We start from the raw sequence: 25,436 nt of genomic DNA on the forward strand, positions 1-25,436 counted from the left end.
ATTCCTGTATTCCTTTGGGATTCTAAATGCTTCATCCAGGGAACGTGTTTAGACCCTCCTATTAGTCCACACCGAGGGGGACCTTTAAAGGTTCTCTACAGCCACAGTCTTTCCCCGCCCCCATACCCCCAAGCCCAGCCCATGAAACGCGAACAAACCAGTATAGATCGTCAAAGCCAAAGGATTTATTATAGGTACATACAGTGTGCGCCTGCCACACCGCCCCACACCCCCGAGCCCCAGCGACTTCTCCAGGAGGTCACGGGGGCTGTCCACAATCCGGTTCCCCCCACTCTCCTGGAAGGTGCTTCAGCCTGAAGCATGCAGGGGGAGGGCTTCCCCTCGCCCCTCCCCTCACGAAGTGGCATTGACAACATGAGAGGGGGAGGAAAGAGGAAGACTGTTTTGAGCTTTGACGTCCCTCCCATTTAATGCCTTCGCGGATGCGGGGCGGCGGTGTAGGGTGGGAGGAGGAGGTCCACGTTTTGCAAAAATAAACTAAGTCAGGAATTAACCGCATGGCTCTGAGACGGCGGAGTGCGGGGGCTTGGGCCCCTTCACTCCCCCTTCCCAGACAGAGATCAAGGCAGCATTGGAAGTGAGGTAAAGGCGGGGAGGGGCCGTCCCCTCCCCACCCCCTAGCACCCTGGATGGTCCAGGGGACCTCACCAGCGCCCCCATACCCATCCCTAGGGCGGAGAGGAGGGCAGGAATTATCGCCCCTACCACCCCAGCTTCCTGGGGCAGGATCTGGGGATCCAGGCAGGGGGCTTGGCTCAACGGGCCCCTTACCCGCTCCCCCAAGCTCAGTTATTGCATAAAAATAATGGAGCCCCAGCACCTGGGGTGGGGATGGCGAGCGGGAAGGGGCCGAGATATGGCTATAGGGGCGGCAATCCCCCCACCACTTTTGGGGGTGCAAGAGAAGTCCCCTCCTTTCCATTGCCCGTCAAAGCGCTTCCGCAGTGTTGGTGGAACGAGGGGCTCCATCCCTGCGGAAGAAAAAGTGTCTTTGTGCCCACAGTGCGGAGAGGAGAGGCGGGGAGTTGTGTCAGGTCCTGGGGGTGTGAAGTCACTTCCGGCGCCCACTGGCCCTGCGTTCCCCTGTCTCCCGCTTGGGGTTGCCCTCGTCTGTAGACGAGGTAGTGGGTAGTGTCTGTCCCCAGCGGGCGATCTCCGCGTGTTCCGCCACCGAGGCGGCTACAGCCTCCAGCCAGCCGTTCATCTCCTCCTGAAGATAGGAAACAGAGCACAGAGTCGGTATTCGTACGAGAGGAGGCCGAATAATATCGGCAGAAACAGACAGAGAGAGCACTTACTAGGCCCTGTAAGTAGTACTCTACATGTTTCAACTTGTTTAATTCTCACACTAACCCTATGATGAGAAACTATTTTATCTCCATTTTCAAGATAAATAAAGGAGTCATGGAGTGAGTAAAGACCTATTTCATAACCTCTTATGAGAATGAATGAAGTAAAAAGTTACTATTTTAAAAATCTAACCACCTCCATGCCTGCTCCTCCTCCTCTGTCCTTTTCCCAAGGTCCCTAGACCCAAGGTCCCTAGTCCCAAGGTCCACTCACATTCCTGTCTTTCTCACTCACCTCCTCCTCCCCTTGACACAGGACTGCCAAGGTTTAGCCTGTGCTCTCTCACTTGAGTCCCTTGCCCTGGCCACCTCCAGGGTTCACACTCCCACTCTTGCTCTCTCCAATCTACCCTGCACGTGGTAGTCAAAGGGATCTTTCTTACATATCTCAGTAACCCTCCCTTGCTCAATACTCAGCCATGGCCTCCCAGTGACCTTGGGGCAAACCCAACCTCCTCTGGACCATGAGATCCAGCCCCTGCAAACCTCTCCTTGAACTCTCCTCAAGCATAGTTAATGCTTTGCAATTCTGCACCTCTAGTTCTTTGCACTTACTGTTCCATCTGCCTGTATCAACCCCATCAGCCTCCTCCATTTATCTATCTATCTATCTATCTATCTATCTATCTATCTATCTACTTATAGCGAATTTCCCCTCTCTTATCTTCCTAACCTCACCTCACAGGCAGAGGCAAGGAGGTTGGACTTTGTCCTGGGAACTCCAGGCAGGCCTCCTGATCTACCCCTTATCCCCTTACTCACTGATTGCTCCCCCAGCTAGGTTAGGAACTTCTTTTGGGCTTTCTCTGCCTGTGGGCTTTCCCATTACAGCCCTGGTAACTCTAGTTCGTGCTTCCCCCTCACAGCCCCATCACTCTGGGGCAGCAACCAGCCAGTCGGGTGGTCCATGAGGTCCAAATAACGTAGGGAAAGAACCAGATCTTACCTCATCTTTAGCCTGGAGCAAAAACTCGCTGCCATCCTGGGTCCTGTAGGAGGGGGACACAGGACTTGGGGGATCTGGGGTAGGGGCTTGGCCTGTCCTTCCACCAACTGTTTTTCTAAGGGAGTAGAGGATTGCTGGGAGGGGACAGTTGGGGCTTGGATCCCTCCCTCTGGCCCATTGGGAGTCTCACTGAAGCTTGAAGACGTGCTTCTTTTTCTTGTAGTCACTAGCCACCTCGCTGGTGGCCTTGTGCAGGCTGAGCAGTGGCTCCCCACCATGAGTGCCCCCAGATGCCGGGCCTTTGGCGTCCTTGTAGAAGCCCAGCTCCCCCTTGCTGAGTACGCAGTACAGGCTCACCCACGACCTGGAACAATGAGACAGGGCTCAAGGCAGGGCTGCAGCACTCTGCCTGGGTCCTCTTCATCAATATCTTTCATGGGCTGAATCTGTCAGAGGCTTCCTCCCTCAGGCCTTTGCTCTACAGGGGCTATATGCCTTGGGTGTTCCTGAGCTGAGGGCAGGGCCGAAATCTCTCAGTACCCAGTCTTTGCCCGGGCTGGCTCTGCTGGGGTTGCCCTTCCTAATATGCTCTCACACTGAATTGGGAATTCAGTGTGAGAGCATGAAGCTTATTGGGAAGCTTATTGGTCTACTGCATGGAATGAAGAATTCATCTCCTCATTCAGCCAAAGCCCCAAAGAGGGAGGAGGAAGTACCCCTGGTTATTTCTATCTTGGCCTCAGCACACAAAAAAAAGAAAGACTACCTGAGACCCCACAGGCAATCTCAGTCTGTTTTGCCCATTTCATGCCGTGGATCTAGGCTTCACTCTGCTCATTGGACAGCGCTGCTACCCTTTTTGGCTTCACCACTTCCCAGCTTCCGCCTCCCAGCTGGACAAAAAGGGCTGGGCAATCAGGAGTTAGACTCCAAGCGTAAATACACCACCGTTAAGCCCTCTTTTGGATATCGATATGAGATGTCCTCAGCCCTCAGAGTTTGGTCTCCACACCTTCTCAGATTTTCCCCCAATTTAAAACTTCACGTGTGGACCCACCCCATTAATTGGTTGGATGGACCTCTCCCGGCTTTACTTCATGAGACATTGAAATCCTCTAGACTAGACCCCACATCCGCTTTGCTATTAGCTTTAACTAACTCCTGGGTTTGTTTCTATCATATTGGGTCGCAATTTATTCACTTTAGGAATATTTCTTCAGGTCCCGCCCTCACCTAGGCTCCACCCGCTCACCCATTGGCCACACTAGCTTCAAGCCCCACTCCTCCTGCTTATTGCTTGATTACTTAAAACAAGGCCCCGCTCCCTTCAGGTCCCGCCCACACCGCCGCCGGTTGTACGCCCTTCTCACTCCCACCTATTCAATTACTGGACATCCTGAGCTTGGAACGGGCCTTCTAAAGCCGCGCCCACATGCTCACCGATTGGACGACTTGCGGTTAGCGTCGAGCTCACGCTTGCGCAGCAGGAAGCCCTCGTGCTGCACAGTGTGGGTGGGTGGTGGCGGAGGCGCGGGGGCGGAGCCGCCCTGGGCCGGGGCTGAGCGCGAGCGCCGGCTTCCCCCGCCTTCACCGCCTTCGCGGGGCCGCGGCCGTCGTCGGGGCTTGGGCCGGTCCCGCGCCCGCGGCCGGTCCGGCCGAGGTGTCCGTTCGGGAGGCTCAAGCCCGTTGGGCAGGCGGCCGGGGGGTAGCTCTCGAGGCTGAGGCAGCGACGTCTGTGTTGAGGGAGGGGGAAGAGGGGTGCTGTACAAAGTCGGGTGTGGGCCATGGGGGAATTCGTGAGTCTGGGGGTCCCATCTGTCTGCAGGGCCATTCTGTCTTGGGGGCGAGTATGGGAGGACCTGAGGGCCACCAGTAGGCGTGGAATCCCTCTTGATCTTGGGGAGGAGGGGTCGTGAAGGTGGGAAGCTGGCACGTGGCTGCCCCAGCTGTCTGTAGGAGGAATCTGGGCTTTCTTCTCTGTGTGTGGCTGTCTGTAAGGAAATTTGAGATTCTCCCACTGGAATGGAGAAAGAGTCCAGAGCAGATGCGGGAAGACTCTGGAGAGAGGGAGGGAGAGAGGGAGTGTGTGTGTGTGTGTGTGTAGGAGGAGGGAGGAGTCTCTAAGGTCGGTGGCCTCATCTTTCTAAGCGAGAAAATATGGGGAGTCATCTGGAGAACCTCACCATCCCTGGAGAGCCTCTCTGCAGGGTTCATCTGGAGGGGGTTACCCAGGGTTGGACACTGGTGTTTCTGGGATCCAGGTGACTGCACTGCAGAGTTCTCCATTCCCCACCCATCCCTAGGCTCAACTTACCCCAACAGGGAGCCCTGGGCCTGCCTCTTTCTCCTGCAGCTGCTCCACAATGTCAGCCAGGGTGGCTTTCCTGGTGATGGGGGCAGAAAGACCCTATGGAACTGGGGTGCCTCCTCTAAGGGACCAACCTGGCCCTTGCCCACTTCTACAGCTGCCTCTCAGATGTTGGCCTTACCGCAGGTGCTCAGGCCGTGGCTGCTGATTGGAGGATGGAACCTCTCTCCCTTTTGAGTTTTAAGCAACAGGAAGAACAAAATGCAAACTGGTGCCTTCAAGCCTTTGAACACACCGTGGCCTTTTCCCCACCCACCCTTGAGCTTCCAAGTCCACTGGACTTCCCCCATTCCAGCTCTGATCATTCTGGGTCACCACTGTCTGATGACAAGTGTGTTTCCCCTGCTGGACTGTGAGCCCATGAAGGCAGGGCTGCGGCTGGCTCCCTCGGTGCTCTCCACAGCACATGGCACACACATGGGAGGCACTCAGCAAACGTTCATGAAATACGAAATTTTAAAAGGGGTCAAGAAGTCATTGTCACTGAAATGTGTTTGACCCAAATACTTCTTTCTGGATACACAGCTGATTGGATTGATGTGCACAACATACTCCAGCTAACTGTGTCCTTTCAAAGCTTAGAACTGCGCTACTGTCAGAGAGCAGGCAGGTCATCTACCCTCTTTCAGGCTCAGTTTACCTCTCTGCAAAATGGGTACCAGGACTCTCTCCCTTCGTAGATAGTTCGGGGGACCGAAGCCCTCTCCACTCTGCCTGTTGGCTCCAGGACCTCTCTCTTATCTCCCCACCCTCACTCCCTGGACTAATGAGGCCTCACCCTCTGGCCAGCTCTCCTCTGGCGGGTGTCTCCTGTTCACTGGACTCCTGCCGCTCCAACCTCCGTTCACGCCGCTCGCGCCGCCGCTCCATCTGCTCGTAGCGGCCCAGGGTAAGGCTGTGTACCCCCTCGTGCTCCAGTGACTCCTGCCGCTCCGACCTCCGCCTCCGTGCGGCCTCTTCGGGTTGATCTGCTGATTCCTGCCGCTCTGGCCTCCGCCTCCTGGGCAATTCCTCCGCGCGATCAGCAGACTCTTGGCGCTCTGGCCGCGGCCGGACCTGTTCTGCTACCACGGGGGTCCCGGGGGTCTCCACCACGTTCTCTGGTGCGGTTGGTGGGGCCACGGGCTCAACCCTCCCTGGGACCTCCGGCAGCCGGTCGATGCGCGGCTGGAGGCGCTCAGGCTTGAGTTCCTGGCGCACGTACCCCACCCGGGTCCGCACCTCGGCAGACAACGCATCCGAGGCCCGGCGGGCCAGGGGCTCCAAGCCCCTCTCGTAGCCCCCTGGCCGCAGCAGGGGTGCCGCTTTAGCTGCCAGTTCTGTGGGGTCCCCAAAGAACTTGCGCCCCAGCAGAGGAGTGGGCGGCTGCTTGCTCTGTTCTGCCTTGATTTTTTCGATCTGGGGACGGAGGGGCCACGGTCAGGTAGAGGGGCGTGGGGGGTGGGGGGAGGCAACTCTGGGTTGTCTGCCTCACCACCCAGGCTATTAGCTTCATTGGTGAAAAAACAAGCTTGTCCAGGCCTGCACCCATGCTTTGACCTCTGCTAGGAACTTAATTCCTGTTTTCTTCAGCAAACACCTACTGTTCTTTTAAGAATCAGCTAAAGCATCACTTTCTCTAGGTGCCTTTCTGACCTCCATTGCCTCTTTCCTTAATGGCCTCCTCCCAGGACCTGAAGACTCTTGACTACAGTGGTCTCTCCTCATTCTTTAAGTCTCAGATGACACTCTCCCAGGCCAGACCAAGTGCTTCTAGAATCCCACAGCCCCTGTGCTTCCCCACCCCAGCCCGGGGCTGTCACTGTCTGGTGACAGGTCTGTCCACCCCCAACTCCCCGCCCCCCACCCCCAGACTGGGAGCCCAGTGAGGATCTGTCTCAGCCTCACTTGACACAACCCTGAGCACCAAGTCCCAGTGTTTCTGTCTTATATAGATGATGTGGGTGTGGGGGTCAGGGCTGACCGTGGTCAGGCGCCGTAGAGAGCTGAATCTTTCTTCCCAGGCTGCAGCTGCTTTGCGGAAGGCCTCGTGGCGCCGGATAAGTTGCTCCACCTCGTCCACACTGCTGCCCAGCTCCCGGCTCTGCAGGAGTGGCTCTTGCGCTGTCAGCCACGCATCTGCCACCACCGCCTCCTGGGCAAATTGGTGCACCTCCAGCACTGAGGGGAGACATGCAGAGGGTAAAGGTGCTGGGACACCTGTTGGCCCTTCGTGGGGCAGTGGCTGTCTCCTCTGGCCTTCCACACCCCTCCCCCTGCCCCAGTTTCCTCTAGGCCAGCCTGGACCACTCTGAGCTCTGTAGGAATGGGAGGCTGGGGCTACTTCAGAGGACACCAGCTTCTCGAAAAATCTGCTTCAATGGTGAGGCTGCCCCCTTGTCCTCCCCACCAGGCTTTCATGATTGCTGCTGGGGACCCATGAGTGATGTGCAAAATGTGCCTGTGTCACCCACCCTCTGGGCCTTTCTAAACACACTATAGAAGGTCCCCGTGCCCTTGAGCCACGTGTATGGGCCCCACTCACTCTGCTGCAGCCACTCCCAGTGGCGGTCCCACTTGTCCGACACCTCCTCCTTCCTGGTTTCCAGCTTGTCCAGCTGGGCCTGGATCTGAGAGTGGTGGGTGGGCAGGAGAGGAATCAGGGTGGCTCCCACCCCAGTGGACATGGATGGCAGAGGGGCACCCCCTGCACCCCTCCCCACCTCGTCAGCCATGGCACTCTTGTTGAGCAGCAGAGAGCGGCCCAGCTCCTGGCAGGCCGTTAGCTCAGGCGCCCGTGCCTCCAGCTCGGTCTTCAGGCCCTGGTGGTAGTTCATGAGCACCTCCACCGACGACACATCCCTGCAGTGGGCAGTGGTGGGGGTCTGAGCCACAGGCAGCTTCCCTCACCCCTCCCCATACGGACAGCTCTAGAGGAGCCCGAATCTCTGCGGCCACAGTGCCACACCATCTGCAGACTCCCACCCCCTACGAACAAGTTCTGAGAATCCGAGGTTCCCCACTGACGCAGTGATTCCAACTTTTCCCAGGGGACTACAATGTCACACTTTGTGAATCATAGCTAGGATTTCAAGACCCGGTTTTTCAATTTTCTAAAGCTACGCTCCTGAAGATTCCTCTCGCTGGGTGATTCTAACCTTCTAAGCCTGTGCTGTCCGGTATGGTAGCCACTAGTCATTGTGGCAAATGAATACCAGAAATGTGGCTAGTTTGAACTGAGATGTGCTAAAGTATAAAGTACACACCATATTTTAAAGATTTCATATAAAAAAGCATCAAATATTTCAATAATTTTAATATTGATTACATGTTAAAACTGATAATATTTTGGGTATACTAGGTTAAATAAAGTAGATTACAGTCACTGAAGTTAATTTTACTTTCCTCTTTCAACTTTTTGAATGTGGTTACAAGAAAGTCTTAAATTGTATGTGGGGCTCGCATACAGCGGCTTGCACTGTGTGACTCCAGGACAGCACCGCTGTCTGCTGTCACGTGTCCAGAACAAATGTCAGATTTCTGAGTGTTCCACCAGGCAGCAGGTACAGCTTTATAAGACTTAAAATGTCCGAACTCATTTCCAAGGTTTCACATTGTAATGATTCCTTCCTAAGACTAAGATCATTTGGAATGATCTGATTCTCCTCCGGAACCCTCTGCCTCAGTAAGTTCACCCATCACTTATCCAGGACTCCTTCTCCCTCAGCCCCTGAAGCCAACCCATCACTCAAAACTGGACATTTATCATTTGAAAGCATACCTTGTGATATGATAGGACACCTGAGATTCACTGAGAAACAGCTCAGCAAGTGGTAGGGGCGGGGGTGTGCAGATGAACCAAGATGGACCAGATTGTTCAGGCCAGACCCTCACTATACACATGTGGGTTCACCATACCATTGCGGCTACTTCTGTGCACATTTGAAATTTTTCATAATAAAAGGACTGTAAATTCCTAAAACTAGTCACTTCCGTCCATCTCTACAGCCACCACACTGGATCAAACCACCATCATGTCTCACCTGGCTTATCACAGCAGCCTCCTGACTGGTCTACCTGCTTCCATCCTTGCCTTCCACACTCTCTTACAAGGCACCTACAGTGATTTTTCTCAAATGTACATCAGAGCCCATCACCCCCCTGCTCTAGACCCTCCCATGGCTCCTGTCTCACCTGGAGAAAAAGCAAACTCCTCACCACACCCTATTCCCTCTCGGACTGCATTTCCTGCCTCTCCACTCTCCCCCTCACTCCTTCCAGCCAGCCACAGCAAGATCGTCCAGCTCTCCTCGAACACGCCTAACCACAACCTACCTCGGGCCTGTGGGCTTGCTGATCCCTCCACCTGGAAAACCCTTTTCCCCAAACTTCACCCAACTCACCATCACTTCACTGAGGTCTCAAACTTGACATCCTCAGAGAGGCCTTGCCAGCTAGCACCTCGTCCCCTTACCTTGCTTTATTTTTCTTCAGAGCACTTATTACTATCTGAAATAATATTAGACGTTTGTTTACTTATCTGTTTCCTGTCTCCACCCACAGACTAAGCTGCATTGGGGCAGGGGCTTGGTGCACAGTAGGCATTCAATAAATATTTACTGAGGAAATTAACGTAGACTCAAGGCCTCACAGCCACAGAAACAGTGCTATGTGAGTGCAGGCTAAATTCCTCAAGCCTCCCACATGACCTTCCTTATCTGAGGGAGGGTCTCGTCAATGACTGACAGGGCAGAGTGATGGAAGGACCTGGCTCCCAGGCACTGTGGTTCAGGCTTCTGCCGGACACCCGCGTGAACTGTTATGTAACAGCAAGTCAATGTCTAATAGGTTAGGCCCCACATACGGTGCCACACCTCCCTGTCCCTATCCTGGCTGCAACCCATCCCATGCCATGCCACCCCACAGTGGGGACAGTAGTGGGCAAGTGGGAAGGACAGAAGACAAGTGTATGCCCTGTGCTCTGAGCCCCCAATACCAAGCCTGACAAGGGGTCTTAATACACATGAAGCATTTATAACAGTGCCTGGCACACAGAGGTGTCATGCAGGTATTGGCTATTGTGATTCTTATGGGAACAGGACTGCCGACGGGCAGGGGGTAGCTGCCCAGAGGCAGGTAGGAAGCCTGAGGTGGGATGAGGAGCACCTGGGCTTGTCAGCTGCCCCAATCTGCCCAGAGATGCCATCCATCCAGGAGAGCAGGTCCCGGGCCTGGCTGTGGAACCGCAGGGCGTCGGCCGTGGAGCTGACGTGCAGGCGGGCGTCCTCGCAGGCTGCCAGCAGCTCCTTCCAGCCCTGCATCACCTCCTGCTCCCGGCTGGCGATGGCCTCCGCGTGCTCCCCTGCATACACTGTCCGCAGCTGTGCTGCCCCCTCCTGCAGCTGCCGCACCTGAGGGGCACGCCAGGGCCAGGTCAAGCACCAGCCCTCCGTGGGGTCCAGGCTCTGCCCTCTCTTTCGCCCACCTACTGGCTGGGTACAGAGCTTAACACCGCAAGAAGCCCGCACCCTGCTGATCCCACAGTGGGTTTCCCTTCTCCGCTGCCTGCTTCTTCTTTGACTTACCCACATTCTGACTTCCTTTAGAGCTACCACCAGATTTATTTTCGTCCACTCCCTGATTGCTTTTAATTTGAGGCTCCGTGTCTACCAGGTCTGTCGCCCCACTTTTTCAGGCCCACTTCCGTCTCATTTCATACCGATCTGACTTCTCTCAAGAACCCTCTTTCCACCCCGCTGTTTGTGAGGCATGCCGTCCAGTTATTTTTCTTTTTCTTTTTCAGACCACTGCCTATCTACTCTGCCCGGTTCCCTTCAGGACGGCTATCTGATTACTCTCGGGTCTCCCACCCAATCTCCGCTGGTGCTGCTGTGTGAGTTCTGTTGGAGCCACTGCTCACTCTCTGTTGGTTCAGCCTGGGAGTGACTGCCACATTTCTGTCAGCTCCACCACTAAATCTGTCAACCTCTCTGCCTGCTTTCTACCAGTGATCTGTATGGTTTACATAAAATAAGCACCCACTGCATGCCCTCCATCACGCCTGCAACCCACATTCTTCAGCCCAGCCATCCGAGCTCTGTTGGGTCCACAGCTTCATCTCCATCTCTCTTCTCAGCTCCACCTCCCAGTTCCGGTCAGATCCACTGCCTGAATCCCATCAGCTCCAGGACAGTTTCCATGAATTCAGCCCCATCAGAATTTTTTGAGGAAAATCATACGATTTCTATCTGAGACCCCATTGTCTAATTTTTATCTGCCCCAAAGCCAAATCTCTCTCAACCCTCCCACAGTTCCTTTCAGACTGACTACCTGACTTTGGGTAAGATTCACTTTGCAGTTCTCAGGACAACCCCTGTCCAACCTGTGGTGAAAATACTATCTGATTTCTTTCAGCCATACTGCACAACTTTTTTCTGCCTCTGTCTGATTTCTGTGCACCACACAGTCAGTCTACTGTCCACCTGCCCCATCATCTAACTTCTCCCTGTTCCATGGTCTGTTTTCTATCTGTCTCACCATCTAATTTTGACATGCCCTACAGCCTGATTTTTGTCTGCTCTGCTGCCCACACCCCCTAGCCACGCTGCCCAGGTCCTCCCACCTTCCCTCCTGGCCATGGGCACCCCACCTGGGACACGAGGAGCTGTAGGTCATGCTCAAAGGCTCTCAGAGTCCGCTGCATGGAGCTGGCACTGGGTCTCGGCTCAGGCGGAGCAGTCAGGCGGGGCAGCCGCCTCCGCTTCTCTTCAATCTGTCCCTGAAGCTCCCTGGCGTCACTGAAGAACTTATGCAGTTCCCGAGAGGCTGCCAGCAGCTGGGCCCGCGTGCCCATGAGCTCCAGCAGCTCGGCCCAGGCCTCGTTCAGCCCGTCCTTCCACTCGGCCATGGTGGCCGCAGCTGTGTGACCACACTCAATCAGCTCGTCCACCATCTGGTTCACGGCCGCCAGTCGCTCCCGCCCTGCAGTGCTGGTCTCATTGGCAAACTCGGAGAATTTCTCCTGCAGCACCTGCCACCAGGAGGGGGGGCACAACATGAGCAAAGGCCCCTTGGGCCCACCACCTTGTGGCAGGTAGGAGTAGGAATAGTAATAATGACAACCATAGTTTTTAAAAAGCAACCTCTAACTCTTAATGCTGTAGCAATAACAGTAACAACAATAATAAAAAGAATAATGCGATAATAATAACAACTAACGCGTACTGTGTTGGGCATTACTATGTGTGCCGAGTACTTTCAAACGTGCCTGAAATTACAGTTGCTCCCCTTTATCTGGGGTTTCGCTTTCTGCGGTTTTAGTTACCTGCAGTAAACTCTGGTCCAAAAATATTAAATGAAAAACTCCAGAAACAAACAATTCATACATTTTAAATTGTGGGTCATTCTGAGTAGTGTAACCAAATCTCACTCCACCCATTCCGTCCCACCCTGGACATCAATCATCCCTTTGTCCAGTCTCTCCATGATGTGTGGCCACTTAGTAGCTGTCTAGGACGTCAAATCAGCTGTTGCACCATCGCAGTGCCTGTGTTCAAGTAAGCCTCACTTAGCAGTGGCCCCAAAGCTCATGAGGAGTACTGCTGGCAATTTGGAGATGCCACAGAGAAGCCGTACAGTGCTTCCTTAGGGAAAAAGGTATGTACGTATAGGAGTAATAATAGTACATGCAGGGTTTGGTACCATCCATGGTTTCGGGCATCCCCTGGGATTGTGGAACATACCCACTGTGGGTAAGGGGAACTGCTGTATATTAATTCATTTAGCTTACAACAGAGCCATGAGGTAAGTGCTATTATTATCCTCATATTACAGTTGGGGAAACTGAGGCCCAGAGAACCTCAGTAGCGTGTACAGTAGCCACTGGTATTATTGTTATTACTAACCGTGACATGCTCAAAGTCCTGGCCAAGCTCAGGTGAGCCGGCCACCACCTCCTTCTCTGCAATCCAGTGCTCCAGCTCGTCCACCTGGCGGCTGAGCTGGTACAGCCAGTACTGCTGCTCCAGGCTCACCCTGCGCTCCTCGCCCAGCTCTTTGAGTGCCACGTACAAGCGGTCCACCTGAGACTGCCGCCGGCTGATCTGCTCACTGGGTGGGGGTGGGGGGACAGGGAGGGGCAGAGATGGAGCCCCTGAGACTTAAAGGACAGAACTGGGGCCCCCTGACACCCCCTCTCAGGGCATGGCTGTGTCTCCTTTTAACCTGCAGGCAGGGTGGGATCCCGGTGCAGGGCTCGGCTTTCTGCAGTCCTTGGGCTAAGTCGACCCGGGACTTGGATATCAGCACTCAGGGAAAACTCTGCTTCCAGTAGCTTGATAAGCTCACCACCCCTCTCCTGGCAGCCTTTCTATCTGTGGTCCCATGCCCCTCCTTCCCAGTGACTTGGCTGGGGCTTCTGACCCCTGCTAGGGTCCACAGCTAATCAGTCTCACCTCCAGTTCCAATCTCCAGGTTCGAGTGGATGGAGGTCTGGCACTGTGCCCCCTCTCAGATCTCGACCCTGGTTCAGGCTTCCTAGATGTGGCTCCTGCTCCTGACCGCAGGGCGGCCAACACCCACCACCTAGGAAATCTCAGGCCACGCCCACTCACAGCGCTGCAGGCTTTCCGTCCTCCCAGACACAGCTCAGACACTGGTGGGAAGAGGACCCTCCCCTGTCCTGATCTCTTACTTCTCTCCTCAGTCCTAGACATCCCCCTCTACTGCCCCCTATGCTCAAATCCCAGTTCACCTGGCTCTACCCTTTCAACCATCCTTGGGCAGTGCCCCTCCATTCCGGCCCCAAACACTTGCCAAAATACAGCATGTGAAAATGAGGGCTCCAGCACGTGGCAGTGAGGGCCCCTCCCAATCCAATGGCCAATACCGGCCCTGTCCCAGTTTCCAACAGCGAAGCTTCAGATCCTGCAGGACCATTCCTTAAAAACGGGCCCTGCCCCCCTCTCCACCCTGAGTCCCCTCCCCCCTGCCCGCCCACCTGTCCGGGTGCCCCATCTCCAGCAGCGCCCGACACTGGCGCGACAGCTGCGCGATGCTTTCCTCATAGTTCTCCACGCCCTGCTCCAGCTGCAGGTGCTTCTTGAGCAACTGCAGGGTGCTCTGTTCGTCCTGGGGGCACACAGCGCCCGCGATGAGGCAGCAGAGACCCACCCAGAGCTCCAGCTCTTCCAGACCCCTGCACCCCCAGCCCGGGCGCACCTTGCCCTTGTCCTCACTCATCATGAGCACCTCCTGCTCGCCCAGCCATGCTTCCACCTCAGCCATGTCGAAGTAGTACTGCTCCACCTGGAAGGCGGCGTCCAGCACCTGCTGCCGCCGCTCAGCCGCCTCGCGCAGTCCCACCCAGGCGCTCTGCAGCTGCTCCTGGCCGCGGCGCACGGCCTCCGCCTCTGGACTGCGCAGCGCCGCCAGCGCGCCCGCGCGCTCCAGCACCTCCTCCAAGCGCGGCCCGTGCGCCTGGATCTCCCGCCTCAGGCCCTGGGGACGGAAGGTGGGGGTGTGCATGAAGAAGGGTGTTCGGAGGCACGGCAAGACCGCATGGGCCTCAGTGACTGGCACATCTCAAGAGAAAGGGGCAAACACCGGCACATTCGCCCGCCAATGCCAGGTCCCACGTAAGCATTTGTCGTTATTCACTCGATCGCTCACTGGTACCCCGTGTGGCAGGTGGGAAAACAGGCACAGAGAGGCGAAGTACGTCGCCCTGAGAAGGACCAGCTAGTAAGGGGGTGACAGGATTTGAAAACAGGAGGCTGGCTTCAGAGACTCCGAACCAAGATGCCTGGTGACACAAGATCCTCCCTAACGGTTGAAATACAGGCCTGAGACTCAGGCTGTTTAGGGGCAATTGGGATATAAATTATACACAGCAAAGCGCATAAATCTTAGGGGTAACCCCGTGTATCCAGATCAGAATATGGAACACTTCCATCATCACAGAAGTTTCCCTCAGCCAGCTCTGTACTTGCTGAGTACCTTACTTAACCTCTCCTGTGCCTCAGTTTCCTCAACTGGCAAATGAAGATAATGATAATCAACACTTATTGAATACCTACTACCTGCCAGGCACTTTGCTAAGTAAGGGCTTTGCATAATGTAGCCACTCATGTAGCCTTCACTCCAACCCCAGGAGCCGGACATCTCCATTCTCACTTTACAGATGAGGAAACCGAGGCCCAAAGAGGTTGAGGAGCTTGCCAAAGTTACGTGGCTAGTGGCAGCCCGCAGACATCTACCCCGTGGAGGTGTTGTACCACCATGCACTTGGGGTTGTGCCTGGCACACAGTAGGTGCTCAGTCAACACCAGCAGCGACTGGTCTTTTAACAGCCCCTGGATCCGCGCTCCCGCCTCTGGCTGCGCTCCTCTGATTTTAAGCATGAAGTGCACTTGATCGTTTCCCTCAACCGTGAAAGTGATGAGCCAGCTTTGTTTGTCCCCACACTGGCCACAGCCAACAGTAATTTCATCAAGATGGAAAAACAGATTCTGAGAAAAACTCCAGCCTCTTAAAGAGCTCCATACAGGGCAGCTCGGTCACGGACACTTCAGAACAGCTTGTGTGCCCACCTCCCCACCGCCCCTCAGAGCCCCGTTCTCACACCTCTTCTGCTGTAAAAAGGGCTGACTTACCTCATAGGGTTATTGTGGGAATTCAATGAAATAACCAACATGACCCCCCCAGGACAGTACTTGGCACATCATCTTTGACTAATGTATTTTCTAGTATTACTGTTGTTATTCCTCTTTTGTGTGCCTTACTTTGAGCTTTGGCAAGAGAGGTGCTGTGACCAAAAGGTTTCTTGTCTAGGCAGCTGGAGAACCACTGCTCCAGGCTAGGGTATCAGACTCATTTTCACTGGGGGCCACCTCAGCCTCGAGGTTGCTTTCAAAGGGCTGAATGTGATTTTAGGTCTGTATAAATGTAACTGCTCCTTAACTAGGGGCAAGGAGCTCGGTGCTGCCACTGGGTAGAAACAAGGTACTGGGTGGAATAAAACAAGGCAGAGGGCCGGATTCGGCCCGAGGGCCTTGTGTTTGCCACCTGTGATCTAGGCCAACTCTCTACTGTTTAGACATGGAAACTGAGGCACAGAGAGCAGAACAGCGACCCAGCGATTTCAGAGGCTCAAAAGCCCCCATGGTGCTTAGCTTAGGAGTCAGCTCTCTTGCTGACCCTCTCTGTTCTCTCCCTCAGTGGGAGTTTTGAGATTTTATTTGTTTGTTGTTGTTTTTATTTTTCATGACCCAATAGCCATTCACCTTAATTCTAGTCAAGGGACTCTGACTTTCTTTTGGGGAGCCTCCTTGCCTCCCTCTCATGGCAGGTAATTAAGTTGAGGCTGACTCCACCTGCTGTTCCCAGGGTGGGCCCTTAGCTGGGACCAGGCCAATCAGAGCAGTCTAAATTCCTGGCTACCCCGATCAGCTCAGGGGTGGACATGTGACTCAAGTTGAGTCACTAGTTACTCAATAACTATTCAATATTAGTTATTCAATAATCATTATTCAATAATTATCATTCAAGAATAAGTTATTCTTGAAACAATTGCAGATTAGTAAGACTGGCATCATTTTAAAGAGACATATTCTCTTTAGTTTTGCTGGTGGGATGTAAACTTGAAACTGTTGGAGGTCTTTTACTGCCAGGAGAGGAGAGTTGGCCCGAGAACAGATCTAATGCAGAAAAAACAAACAAACAATGGAGCTGAAGCTGAGTGATTTATGGCACCATGGAAGCACCTGAATTCTTCTGTTCCAGCTGTCTTTTCAATGACAAGAGCCACTTAATTCCCCTTTAGGGCTTTAGCCACCTTGAGCCATTTTATTTTCTTTTGAAAAAGATTAAAAACTTATTTTTAGAGAGAGGGGAAGGGAGGAAGAAAGAGAGGGAGAGAAACATCGATGTGAGAGACGAACATTGATTGGCAGCCTCCCCTATGCCCCAACCGGGGAACTGAACCTGCAACCCAGGCATGTGCCCTGACTGGGAATCGAACTGGTGACCTTTCACTTTGCAGGATGACGTCCAACCAACTGAGCCACACAGGTCAGGGCACCTTGCGCCATTTCTATCGCTCAAAAGCAAGTGTATCCTAATCCACTCCTTCGCCCAGAATCTGCTCACCTGGTTCTTTTTGATGTGCTGCTGGACAGCCTGCAAACCACTGCCCCGCTCCATCTGCATGGCCAGTGGCAGCCGCTCCTGGACCCATGCCTGGGGAAGACACAGGGAGCAGGTCAGGGAATGCATCCCAGGATCGCTGCATCCCAACCAAACTGTAAGTCATCTGCACAGCATCCAAGACCCTTCGTTGCCTAAAGGTCTGCTCACATCTTTGGCCTCCTCTCCTAACATGCTCCATCTTGCTCTTTGCACTAGAGCCAGGCTCTTGCTCACCTCTGGCCTTTGCACAGGCAGGTTTTGCTTCCTGGCATTCCTTTCCCACTCCCTCAGCAAGCTCATGTGTACTCTCTCTTCACATCTCAGCTCAGACACCCCTTTCTCCAGGACACCTGCCCTGACTCTGGATCTTGACCAGTTGTCTCCTCTGGGCTCCCACAGCTCCCTGACTTCCCCCATCACAGTCCTAACCACACTGGCTTGTCACATCTGGGGACGAGTCTGTCTTCCCCTTTGGATTCTGAGCCCTCTCTGGGCAGGAATGATGTCTGCTTTGGTCACCCCTGTGACTCCAGCATCATCTAAGCACAGAGCTGGGACCAGAATCATCAAATGAATACGCAAATGAGTGAGTGAATGAGCAAATCAGAACGTGATTGAATGAGGAAAGAATGGAGGAGTGATGAGTGAATAATTGAGTAACAAGTAGATGAATGAGTGAAGGAAGGAAAAAAGAATGAGTCAATAAATAATAAATGATTGAAAATGAGTTAACGAATGCGAAAGAGTGAATGAATGAATAAGTGCATGAGTAAATGAAGAAGTGAAGGACTGAATCACTGAGTCTCTTAGGTCTCTTAGCCAGCTCCACCCTTGAACCCGCCAAGGTCCCATGGCCCCACCCCTGCTCCTAGTCTACATCCCCTCCGCCAGCCAGCCTGCCTCTGCTCTCACTTCCCCGCCCGCCCCAGCCCAACGCTCTGGGCCTCACCAGCTCGTCGTCGAGGTCGTGCGCCACCTGGTGCAGCTCCTTGGAAGCGAGCAGCAGGCGGCGGCGCTCCTGCAACGGCTCGAGCAGGCGCACCAGGCGCTCGCCCACAGCGTTCTGCCGTTCTCCGACCAGCTCCTTGCTCGCGGGCTCCAGTGGCAGCGCTGCCGTCTGCGCCTGCAACTCTCCCACCTCGCGGTACCACTCTTCCACTTGTGACTCCATCGACTGTGGAAAGAGGGACAGGGTCAGTGGGCCTCACCTCTCCTCCCAAACCTGCTGTGGCTCTCCGGTACCTTTATGGTGACAGCAAACCCCTCACCGCGGCCCACCACTTCACTCTCCCCAGTTCAATCGCCTCCAGAAGTGCTGCACCCCTCTCTGATCCTGCAACCCACTAAGCTAGTTCCTGCCTCGAGGTCTTTGCATTTGCTGTTCCCTTTGCTAAGCATGTGCTTCCTTGTTAATTAGATCTCAGCTCAAATATTACTTTCTTAGAGGAGGCTTACTTGACCCTTTGGACTAAAGCAGTCCATTAATTTTTTAGTTCTCAGAAAAACCTTTCACGGTTGGTGGTATCTCTGTTGTACAGAGGAGGAATCTGAGGCCCAGAGAAGTTAGGTCATTTGTCCAAAGGTACAACCTTTCCAAATAGCAAAAATAAACTCAGAGCTCTAGTGATTTCAATGGTTGATATGATACAGGCACAAAGTGCAAAAGCAGACCCACATACACAGGGGAATTTACATATTTTACAGGTGCCATCTCAAATCTCCAAGGAAAAGGTGGGTTATTCAACAAATGGTCATGGGCCAACTGACTAGCCAATTTAGCTGGATCTCTTCCTCACTGTTTATGCTGAGAGCAATTCCAGATGGATTAAATGGAATAAGTAAGTCCATAAGGTACTAGAAGAAAACCTGGGTAAGTGCTTTCATAATCCTGAGATGGAGAAAATCTTTCCAGGCATAAAAATCATAAAGGGAAAGATTTACAAATTTGGCCACGTAAAATACTTTCACATTAACCAAAGTTTTTAGATGTAGTTAAAGGCAAATGGCAATCTGGAAAAATATTTAATACATATTAGATCAAGGAATTAGTTCCTTTAACAATCACAGAATGTCATTAACAAGGGAACACTGCCCAAACGGGCGTCGTACGTGCACAGGCAACCCACAGAAGAAAAACGAGCCCATTAAAAGATGCCCAGTTTCACTAATAAGCGGGAAAATACAAATTAAATAAGGTAACCTTTCCCTGGCTGATGTGGCTCAGTTTGTTGGAGTGTTGTCCCATAACCGAGAGGTTGCGGGTTCGATTCCTGGTCAGGGCACATGCCTAGGTTGTGGGTTTGATCCCTGGCTGGGGTGCTTACTGGAGGCAACCGAATGATACTTCCCTCTCACATCAATCTTTTTCTCTCTCTCTCTCTTCCTTTCTCTCTAAAAGCAATGAAAAAATTTCCTCAGATGAGGATAAAAAATAAATCAAGAAGGTATCCTTTTCTATTTATCAGATTGGCAAAAACATAAAAGATGATTAATATCTAGTGTTGGCAAAGATGCAGGGAGATGGACACATGCAGCCACTGTCGGCAGTGGTGTAAATGAGCAGAGCTTTTTTGGAAGGCAATTTGGCAGGTCCCGTCAAAATGCTTTGACCCAACACTTCTAGGAATACATCTAAAGCAACACTGGCACATATACACAGAGGTGTTTCCCCCAAGATAGTCATCATAGCAGAGATGCCTGTGTGAGGATCTCATGGTCGCGGAATTTACAATGGGAAAAAATTGAAAACAACCTCAATCCCCATTAGGCGCAAAATGGCTAAACAAATCCCTAACAGAATTGAAAATAGCCAAGACTTACTGTCAAGAAGAAAAGCAATTTTGAACATACATATTGGTATGTATTTGTAGTGGATTGCAGACGCATAAAACTTCCCTGGAATAGACAAGAAACTAATAACAGTTGGCACCAATCCGGGGCCTGGGAGGGAACACAGTGAATGGGGACAGACATGAAGGAGAGGCACCTCACATAGGATTTTTATGTGGTTTTTGAGGTCTGAAGCATGAAATTGACTCATTCAAAAATATAAATTAAACATGAAAAACAAATAAAATAAAAACATTAAAAACCCACATAGGTACATTTGTAAATGTGTAGAAAGACACCTAGGAGGGTGTGCACCAGATAACAACTGAAGTTGTCTTTGGGGTGTGAGACTGGGGAGTGGGCTGAAGGGAGGCCTTGTTTTACTGAAGACTTCTAGGTTAGTAAGATCTTTTACTCAAAGAATGTATTTACGTAGTGCTCGTGTGATTCTAAACAGATGCCGGGGAAGCTAGAAAAGAAAACAAAATAACAATGAAATTAAGTGGTAACAGATTAGGGCAAAAGACTGCAAGCCAGAACTCAAAACTTAAGAACCAAGTCAAGACTTCTGTTCAAGGTTCTTTAGTGCAGAGCTGTGGTTTTCCCCGGTTGACATCTGTCCCTTCCATTCCAGTGCTTCAAATCCCTCTCAAGGCCTGAGCTTCTTGAGTAACTAATAAAACCTAAAGGGCCAGGGGGGCCACATGACCCAAGCTTGGCCAGCTAGGACACTAAAGTCGCCCTGACCACAGGGATTGGGTCAGGGATGGTCATGTGACCTAAGCTAGGTCAATGAAAATGCTTCTGGCTACCTGAGGAGCTTATGAAATCCAGCGGTCCAAGAATGGCCGTGTAACTCCGGCCTTCCCAGGAGAACGCTGAATCGCTGTGGCTACAAGGAGTGGGTAAAGGTGGCATGTGACCTAAAACCAGCCAACGTAAACTCCACTTTTGCTGGAGAAGTGTGAAAAGGGATGCTCTCTCTCCCACGAGGTGCCTGAGCTGACAGAATGCAGACCTGGGGACCTGGGAGCCATCTTGCCAGTGTGAGGGAACAGGCTCCCATCGTGGAGGCCACGCAGAGGGAAGCAGGGTGCAGACACGGAAACAGACTCCGGAGGACAGCCATAATTTGAGCAACTGATCCAGCTGTGCTGGAAGCTGCACACCCCCTGGATCTTTCAACTCCCTGGGCCAACAATGTCCCTTTTTAGCTTAAGCCAACATGGGTTTAAGCCCTGTGAACCTCCCCCCAAGGAGTCTCAGCTGATACAGTTCATATTCTGTAGGAGCCATAAAAATGGGTAAAAATCTAACTATAACAAGTCAAAAACCACCAAGATGGAAATTTTTAAAAGGCTCTATCATAAGCTACAGAAATCGAAACAAAATGAAATAGTCACCACAAACCTATTTTTACTAAGAAAATGAAAGTGCATTAGAATTCAGGAAATTATTAAATATAAGCTGAAATGTTAAGGTTATAAGTTCCAGTTCCCATTAAATGAAAATCCCTCCACAAAGCGAGTGGCCATTCAACCAGAGACAGAATAGTTCCAGACGCTGACACCTCCTTGCTTCCACAAAAATGCCATGGATTTCGACCACTCGTTCAATGTATATCCTTTCCTGCAAACATGGGCGAGGCACGCAGAAGCACACTGGCCATTAGACAACAAGAGGATGTTCAGCCTTCTTTAATGTTGAAGAACATGCAACTCTAACCACAAGACAGTATCTGTCACTTCCCAGGTGAACAGAGGTGAAAGAGTTTGACAACACCCAACGACAGGGCCCACAGGAAGATGGATGCTTTCAGTCATGTCGCAGGTGTTTCCACGGCAATGTGGAAGGAGGATATTTGTCAATAGCTACCTTTCATGCATATACCTTTTGTCCCAAAAGGGTCAGTTTGAGGGCCATTTTCTACGGAAACACTTGCATATGGGCTCAGATACGCAGAGACAGAGATGTCTGTGGCAGCGCTGCTTATGCGAGCTGGTTAAATAGCCGAAAGATCTCTCAAGAGAAGGCTGGTAAAAAACTGGTCGGCCAACCAGCCCATGGAATACCACACAACACTTTAAAAGGACAGGGTATATCCACAGATTTTGCAACAGGAAAGGATGCTGAGGGCATTCGGTCAAGCAAAAAGGCAAGTTTCGGTATGTGTGTGAGTGCGAGCACAGAATATTTCTAGGAAGATAAAGAAGAAACGGTGGAGAGTGGTTACATCCCTGGAAGGTGATGCTGTGTGTGGGGAGGGGAAGGAAGACTTTTTCCTGTTTCCTTTTCCCCCTTCTCTTTGAAGTTCCTACCATAACAGCAAAGAAAGGTGGCACATCCTGATGCTTGCTCCACGGCAGGCACTGCCCTAAGAGCTTGCTGAGAATAACTCATCTAATCCCCACAACAGCGACTGAGGTCAGCGAGGAAGCAGGCGTCTGCTCTGCGCACTCGGCCAGATCCCAGCGCCTGGCCGGGGGCCTGCACGGGGCAGGTCTCCGAAAGTGTGTTGGCTTCGTTGGACTAGGCTCCCCGCTGTTCTGTTTCCCTTAGCTGGGCAGTAGTAAAGGCTAGCATTTAAAATTTTAAACTAGCTTCAAACATTAAAGTCAGCCATGAAGTACGGATAAACCCCACAGCATTGATGGCTTTTGAAAACATTGTTGGGTGAAAGAAGCCAGACACGAATGACCACGTATTTATGATTCCACTTATGTGAAGTGTCCAAAACAGACCCAGGTGGAGAGACAGAAGTGGACTGGCAGACACAGCTGAAGGGGGCAGGATTTCTTTGGGGATGACTAAAACACTCCGGAATTAGACAGTGATGAGAGCTGCTCGATGGTGTAAATACACTAAAGACCATTGAATTGTTCACTTCAAAAGTGTATACTTTATGGTATGGAATTAAATGTCAATTTTCTAAAAGAAAAAATTGTTAAACACTAAAGTTTAGAAAGAAAGAAGAGAAGAGAAAAAGAAAACCCAGAGCAGCCTACTTCCAAAAAATGCCTCAGGTGCTGGCCACAGGGTCAGCCAGCCCTGACTCCAGGCCACCCAGATTCCTACTCAGACCCACCTTGCTGCCTTCCCAAGTACCAGAGAGGGAAACTGAGGCTCACAGTGGGGCAGTCCCTGGTCCAGAGTAAAAACCGCCAGAGCCAAAATTTGAACCCAGGACCACGTGACCACAAAATCCTAGTGGCTCTCGGTCACTCTGATTCTTTGTAACTGGGACATGGGGGCTCAGAAAGGTGGGGTCACTCGCTCTTGGTCACACGGTAGTGGAAGGGATTGTGGAGCTCCAGAATCTGGCCTCTTTCACTTGGCCATGCTGAGCTAGATGAAGAAATGTGGCACAAAAATTGAAAAAAGGGGAGGAGGGTGTTCCCTTGGCCAGAGGAAGAGACTTGCTGAGTGTGGGGGTGGTGAAGAGTTCCCAGGGACTCAGCCCAAGCTGCAAAGCCTCCAGTGCATTTCCCCCTGGCCGATCCCCCTCAGATGGCAAGAGACCACTGCCCCCCACCTCCCCAAGCAGGAGCCTGGGCTGAGCCAGACCAGCTGGCCAGGCCCCTGAGGACTGGGAAAGTGGGGGCTTGGGAGTCCACCATCTGGCCCCTCAGCCAGAAGGACATTCGGGCAGGAGGTGCTGAGAGAGGACTCTGCGTGCGTCACATGGCCCCAACCTGGGAGGTGGAGTCCCAGGAAGCCAGGTGCAGCGGCTGGGGTAGGGACATGGGGAGGACAAGAGGCAGGCACAGAGCTAAGAGAGATCAAGGGAGAGAGGCTGAGATAGGAGAGACAGAAACAAAAAGAAACAGACACAGAAGAACTGGGGGAGCAGGACTGAGCGGCAGAGGGGAGACAGATCACTCACACATCCACCACCCTCCAGCCAGAAGCAGTACCTCCCCTAGCTCAGCCTGGCCTCACAGCCAGCCTGAGGGGTGGGGCAGCCAGGTGTGTGCCAGCTGGACCACCCCCTGCTTCCTGCATATGCCCAGTGTCTGGGCTCTCCAGAGGGCTCCAGGGGACAGGGGGCCTCGGGAGGCCTCTCCCCTCCCCAGAGGCAACTCTTGAGGCCCAGCTGGGCTCCATCTGGGTCAGTGGCCACTGAGACACTCCCTGCCTTGGGCTCAGGCTCCCTCTGCTGGAGAAAAGCCTGGGGCCCTCTGCTGGGGCCTGCCACCAACGCCCATGGCTCTGTGATCTGGAGTGCCAGTCCCCCACACCACATTCCCCTCCCCACTCCATCGTGGTCTCTCCCTTAAACAATGGAGATCCCCACCTCGTGATCTCCAGGGCTGGGCGGGGCTAAAGTCCCCCATGGGTAGGGAAGAGGGGTCTCTGTCTGTACTCTGGCTAGAGCAGGGAGCACCAAATCCTCCCTCTGAAATCTGAATAGCCAGAGAGACAAGGATGCCCAAGCTCACCAGTTCCCTGAAAAAAAAAATGCAAATGCAAACACCGCAGTGAGATATGCTTCCAGTCCATGAGAATAGAACAAATCTAAAACGTCTGTGCCCTGGCTGGTGTGGCTCAGTGGACTGAGGGCTGGCCTGCAAACCATTCCGTTTCCAGGCAGGGCACATGTCTGGGTTGCAGGCCAAGTCCCCAGTAGGGGGCATGTGAGAGGCAACCACACACTGATGTTTCTCTCCCTCTTTCTCCTTCCCTTCCCCTCTCTCTAAAAATAAATAAATAATCTTAAAAAAATAAAGAAACAAATAAAAAGTCTGACAACACCAGGTACTGGCAGGCTGGAAGGAAGCAGAAATTTCTAATTAGCATCAGGACTTGAGCAAGGAATTTGGGAAGATCAAGTGAACAGAAGATAGTTTTAACTTTGGGCACTATATTAATGTTCCATATCATTACCTCCCAAAATACACTTTAAACAAGCTATGTGGATGGAAAAAATGCCAACACGGTATACAAATGGAAACAAGTGAAACCACTCTTACACATAATAACATAACCACAGTGAAGGTGAAGAAATAAATAACACAAATAACTTCTGAACACAGTATAATGGTGTCTCCTCTAGCTGAAGACAATTAAAATGGAAAAACCTGTAAACAAATATTGAACCCTAGATTTGGTGGGTCAGCAATTTTGAAGCCACTGTATGCACTATGTCTTATAATCTTCACATTGTCCACATGAGGCCTTGAATGGCCACTGGTGGCTGTGTGAACGCGGGCAAGCCACGGACAGCCCCTCCCTGATAAGGCCTCAGGGAGAAAGGGGTAGCCATGCCTAGAATAGAGTGTGCATCGGTGGTTCTCAAAGTGTTGTCTGGGAAGTACTGGGGACTCCTAGATCCTCTCAACACCTCTGAAAGGTTACAACTTGTTTTATAAAAATACCACGGTTTGCCCTGACTGGGTTGCCTAGTTGGTTGGAGCATCATCCTGTGCACAAAAAGAATGCAGGTTCGATCCCTAGTCAGGGGACATACCTGGGTTCCTGGTTCAATCCCCAGTTGGGGCAAGTATACGAGCCAACCAAATGATGTTTCTCATGTTGATGCTTCTCCCTCTCTCTCTCCCACCCCCGCCCTCAAGCCAGTGAATGTATCCTCAGGTAAGGATTAAAAACACACTAAAGCATAATTTGTCTTCCACACTCTCATTCTGTCCCAAGTGTACAGTGGGTTTTGCAGGGACCACATGACCTGAGTGAGCTTCTACAGCAGAATGAATACAGAAGCACAGGTGAGAATCCAGCAATTCTATTATTCCAGACACAA

The 25,436-nt window shown here is 52.3% G+C and overlaps 1 protein-coding gene across 3 annotated transcripts in view; it reads right to left on the reverse strand.

Moving 5' to 3' along the window:
• Positions 1-165: 165 nt before the first annotated feature.
• SPTBN4 (spectrin beta, non-erythrocytic 4) overlaps positions 166-25,436 on the reverse strand; it is a 71,867-nt gene continuing 46,596 nt past the window's right edge. For 2 of the 3 annotated variants that reach the window (XM_045846714.1, XM_045846716.1), the window contains 15 exons: positions 17,799-18,023; positions 16,811-16,900; positions 13,883-14,161; positions 13,662-13,792; positions 12,568-12,772; positions 11,313-11,693; positions 9,830-10,074; positions 7,209-7,525; positions 6,648-6,844; positions 5,463-6,082; positions 4,631-4,700; positions 3,757-4,049; positions 2,507-2,680; positions 2,317-2,359; positions 166-1,231 (listed from right to left, as the gene is read on the reverse strand). In XM_045846714.1, the coding sequence (XP_045702670.1) occupies positions 1,073-1,231; positions 2,317-2,359; positions 2,507-2,680; positions 3,757-4,049; positions 4,631-4,700; positions 5,463-6,082; positions 6,648-6,844; positions 7,209-7,525; positions 9,830-10,074; positions 11,313-11,693; positions 12,568-12,772; positions 13,662-13,792; positions 13,883-14,161; positions 16,811-16,900; positions 17,799-18,023 (3,429 nt within the window). In that variant the 3' untranslated portion in view covers positions 166-1,072. The remainder of the gene's footprint in view (positions 1,232-2,316; positions 2,360-2,506; positions 2,681-3,756; positions 4,050-4,630; positions 4,701-5,462; positions 6,083-6,647; positions 6,845-7,208; positions 7,526-9,829; positions 10,075-11,312; positions 11,694-12,567; positions 12,773-13,661; positions 13,793-13,882; positions 14,162-16,810; positions 16,901-17,798; positions 18,024-25,436) is intronic. The other variant, XM_045846715.1, reaches the window with a different exon arrangement.

This window comes from Phyllostomus hastatus, unplaced genomic scaffold (genome assembly GCF_019186645.2).
Source record: "Phyllostomus hastatus isolate PE091 unplaced genomic scaffold, TTU_PhHast_1.1 phas_contig_5, whole genome shotgun sequence".
NCBI lineage: Eukaryota > Metazoa > Chordata > Mammalia > Chiroptera > Phyllostomidae > Phyllostomus > Phyllostomus hastatus.